Source organism: Cebus imitator, unplaced genomic scaffold, assembly GCF_001604975.1.
Source record: "Cebus imitator isolate Cc_AM_T3 unplaced genomic scaffold, Cebus_imitator-1.0 Scaffold51, whole genome shotgun sequence".
Taxonomy (NCBI): Eukaryota; Metazoa; Chordata; class Mammalia; order Primates; family Cebidae; genus Cebus; species Cebus imitator.
This window is the reverse complement of record NW_016107366.1, coordinates 8,113,369-8,118,153: the sequence shown is the minus strand read 5'-3', so window position 1 is coordinate 8,118,153 and position 4,785 is coordinate 8,113,369. Positions and strand designations below refer to the sequence as shown.

Here is a 4,785-nt window from a genome sequence, read left to right as displayed (position 1 = left end):
AGAAATTTCTAAATTTAGAAATTAAACTAAAAAACAAAAATACTCTTTTTCACCGTCGGGCAAAAACGTAAAAAACTGCTAACATATTGTGTTGAGAAGGGGGCAGTAAAAAGGTCATTTGAATATATTATTGAAGTATACATTGGTTAATTTTAGAGGATAATTTTGAAGTAGTTCTCCAAAATTCTAAATATGCTTATCTTCTAGCCCAGCATATCCACTTCTGATATCCTGTCCATAAAAATGCACAAGTGGCCAAAAATGTGTCTAAAGGAAGGTCTGTCACAGTATTATCATAATAACATAGCCCTCCATTAACAAGAGTGTGCATGGTACATCTATATTTTGTAATAATAGACAGCTAAAAAAAAAAAAAAAAAAAAAAAAAAAAAAAAAAAAAAAAAAAGGTAAATCTACTGCCATGAAAGTTCTCCATGGTATAGCCTGTTAAGTGAAGTACACTTTTTTAAAAAATAAATACCTACTCTGTAGGTATATATTTGTTTCTATGTATATTCAAAAAAGAAAATATTAAAAGGTCTGGCAGGATCTACACCATGCCGTTAACAGTAATAATCTCTGATGAGTGATTGGGGTTGGGAGAGGGGGAAAAAATGGGAGTGATAAGGATAAATCTGTTTATATACTTCTGAACCCATTTTTTCCACCATCGATGTTTTTAACTTATTCAATCAGGATCATAATACAAACTAGGTGAGAACACACATTTTCTTTCTAATATACTCTTGCCCCAAACTAACATGAAAAATAAACTATTTCAGAATAAATACTTAATTTTCAGTTCTCTACCCAAAAAAATAGAGCGAGGTAGACTGCTGATGTTGAGGTGAAGAATAATGAACACAGACAGAATTTGAAATGACACAAATAATGCTAGTATAACACAGGCCCTAATACAGGTAACACATAAAGCATCTAGATTTCTACAGTGTCTTGTCTTTCAGGAGTAGACTTAATTCTGTGTGAGTCTAGAGCAGGCTGCACATTTTTTCTGTAAAAAGTCAGAGAGTAGTATTTTAGGATTTGCAGGCCAACCAGTCACTGGGGAGACTATTCAACTCCACTGCTGCAGCACAAAAGCAGCCACAAACAATACAGAAACAAATGGGCGTGACTGTGTTCCCATAAAATTAACTTACAAAAATGGCCTAGTTTACTGATCCCTGGTCTAGAGGATAGAATAATGACCCAGGGGCAGAATCAAGGAAGTCTATCAATCCCACTCAGCAGGTGTTCATCACAATTAGAACCAACTTCAAACAGAACATGCCACCTCAGTGGATCCCAAGCTTCCCTGAGGATGTCTAAATAACACAGACAATCATATACACAAATACAGGACAAAATTCCATAGAACAGGCTGGTCTGAAGGCAGTGAGTTATCTCAACTGATTGTTCATAGTCAGCTACAGATTGAACTTTCTGTTTTTCCCTTCTCACTATTGCACCTGTCAAAAAGAAAAAAAAAAATTCCATGCAACAGATGAAGATTCCAGCCTGGGCAACATGGTAAAATCCCATCTCTACCAAAAATACAAAAAAGAATTAGCCAGGCATGGTGGCATATACCTGTGGTCCCAGCTACTCAGGAAGCTGAGGTGGGAGGATACCTCGAGGCTGGGAGGCAAAGGTTGCAGTGCGCTGATATTGCACTCCAACCTGGGTGACAGAGTGAGACTCGTCTCAAAAACAAAACAAAACAAAAAGATGAGGGTGGTCTGGATGGCAGATTCCAAGCTTGCCTTCAACTGGAGTACTTTATTCAGGGGCAAGTTCTGGCCCCAAGTCCTATATCTAACTATAAAACAACTTACCAAACATGAGAAAACTGTTCCAGGCCCATCAGGGAATGTTCAGGATTATTAAAGATGCTCTTTCTAATCCTCAAACAGGCTCGAGAATAGCTACAAATGGATGGCTGTCTTGGAGTACCATTCTTGGCTGAGAAACAGGATTCCAAGTAGCCAATTGGCTCAGTTAAAATATTCCCTATGGGAGAAAATTAGATAAGAAATTATTAGTCAAAATGTCAAACCAAATTGTAAGACATGTTTTCTCTAATGCATTGGTTTCATAGTTTTAAAATCTTGGTGTTGTACAACTATAAAAATGATTTTTATAGTATTCATGAAAACATTTAAGTATTCTCATCATCACATACACATACATCATTACGCACATAGTAATATACCTTTAGATATACTAGAAAGAATAACAGTCCAAGAAAGAAAGAATAAAAGGAAGGGGCCATTTTCATAATACATACTATGACCACAATTAAAATTCTATGCTACCAAAACTAAGTTATGTGACTCTGGCCAGAGCTATGAGGGTATTTCTAATAGAGGAGACAGTGTATACAAAAGCAAATGAGAAATGTCATAGTATACGCAGGGAACAAGCTATTTTGATTGGCTGGAATATTAAATAAAAGGCAGAGAATGGTCCCACTCTAGAATCCTCTAGAGTGTGAAAAAATTAACAACAACAACAAAAAAGGCAGAGAATAGTAAATGAGGAAACACTGGTTGTACATAAGTAAGGAACTCTTCAATTGAAAGCAACAGAACATATGAAACAAACTAATTTAAGAAATAAAGGGAGCTTATAATATCTAGAGGCAGGGTAGATTTCAAGTTAGCCTTGGTCCAGTAGCCTGCTGCCCCTCTAGAATGTAAGCTCCATGTGGGCAGGAGTTTTCTGTCTTGTTCATTGCTGCATTCTCAATGTCTAGTATAATGCCTGCAAGGGAGTAGGTACTCAAAAAATTCATGGTGCATGGAAGAAAAGATTATGTCAGTCTAAACAAAATAATATGTATAACATAATCCCACTTATGGGAATTTGTTATATATTTACCTACTTAAACATGTACAGCTATGTCTGGAAAGCTACCTGGAAAGATACATATCAGTTTTTTTTTTCTTTTTTGGGACAGAGTCTCGCTCTGTTGCCCACACTGGAGTACAGTGGCATACGATCTTGGCTCAACGTAATCTCTGCCTCCCAGGCTGAAGCAACTCTTGTGCCTCAGTCTCCAAGTAGCTGGGATTTATAGGTGCGCGCCACCACGCCCAGCTAATTTTTTGCATAGAAGGGGTTTCACCTTGTTGGCCAGGCTGGTCTCAAACTCCTGACCTCAAGCAATCTGCTTACCTTGGCATCCCAAAGTACTGGTATTACAAGTGTAAGCCACGGCACCAGGCCAATATTCACCAATTTTTAAAAATAGTTGTTAATCTGGGTAGTGAGATTTTTAAATTACCTTTATATTAACTTTGTAATTTCTATAATATTTGAAATTTTTTCAATAACCACAAATTAGGCCAGGCATGGTGGCTCACGTCTGTAATCCAAGCACTTTGGAAGTCAAGGTGGGTGGATCACCTGAGGTCGGGAGTTCAAGACCAGCCTGACCAACATGGTGAAACCTCGTCTTTAAAAAATAACACACACACACACACACACACACACACACACAAACATTAGGCCAGGCACAGTGGCTCACGCCTGTAATCTCAGCACTTTGGGAAGCTAAGGTGGCAGGTCACCTGAGGTCAGGAGTTCAAGACCAGCCTGGCTAACATGGTGAAACCCCATGTCTACTAAAAGTAAAAAAATTTTAAAAAACTTAGCCAGGCCTAGTGGCGCACACCTGGAGTCCCAGCTACTCAGGAAACTGAAGTAAGAGAATCGCCTGACCCTGGAGGTGGAGGTTGCAGTGAGCAGAGATCATGCCACTGCACTCCAGCCTAGGTGAACAAGACTCCAACTCAAAAAAACATACAAAACACACACACACACACACACACACACACACAATTTTTTAAAAGCAATAACATATTTTAAAAGAAAAATAAAAGGCCATCAATATAAATTTAAAGTCTAAGGTCTCCATGACTACCACTTTGAATTTATAGATAACTTTTTTATTTTCACATTTCATGAGAGCATTATCAATTCTGAGAGATAATATAAAGACATTTCAGACTTTTATTTCCTGCTTCTTTAAATCTACCCTACCAGCATAAGCAGTAAGACTATAGGTCTGGGGCTGTCCCTCAAGTATTCTTTCATTACTTTTCACTTCTAGAAGCTATATTATTTGACACACATAAATATTATATGCAACATACAAGTTATACAGCATATTATAATGAAACCACATGTACCCACCACCCACCCCAACAACTAGAGCATTACCAACAACTTGTGTCTTTTTTTTTTTTTTTGAGATGGAGTCTTGCTCTGTTTCCCAGGCTGGAGTGCAGTGGCACGATCTTGGTTACCACAAACTCTGCCTCCTGGGTTCAGGTGACTCTCCTGCCTCAGCCTCCTGAGTACCTGGGATTACAGGGATGCGCCAAGTCCAGCTAATTTTTGTATTTTTTGTAGAGATGGGGTTTCACCATGTTAGTCAGGCTGGTCTTGAATTCCTGACCTCATGATCCGCCCTCCTCAGCCTCCCAAAGTGCTGGGATTACTGGCATGAGCCACCACGCCCAGCCCAACTTGTGTCTTTTTAGGTTTTATCTCACACCCTTCTTTTCCCTCTGAGATAAACATAAGCCTGAATTTGGTCTTCATCATTCACTTCCTTTTTAAATATGATTTTATTACATGTACATGCATGCCTAAACCGCATTTCATTGATTTTTGTCTTAAGATCTATAAAAATAGGTATCAAGGCCAGGCGCGGTGGCTCAAGCCTGTAATCCCAGCACTTTGGGAGGCCGAGGCGGGTGGATCACGAGGTCAAGAGAT

The 4,785-nt window shown here is 38.7% G+C and overlaps 1 protein-coding gene across 3 annotated transcripts in view; it reads right to left on the bottom strand.

Moving 5' to 3' along the window:
- The window catches only part of TRMO (tRNA methyltransferase O), an 18,349-nt gene that overhangs the window by 9,897 nt on the left and 3,667 nt on the right, over positions 1-4,785 (bottom strand). For 2 of the 3 annotated variants that reach the window (XM_017527843.2, XM_017527844.2), the window contains exon 2: positions 1,836-2,010. The exons of the other annotated variant lie outside the window; for it this stretch is intronic. In XM_017527843.2, coding sequence (XP_017383332.1) covers positions 1,836-2,010 — 175 coding nt within the window. The remainder of the gene's footprint in view (positions 1-1,835; positions 2,011-4,785) is intronic. 3 annotated transcript variants of the gene reach the window in all.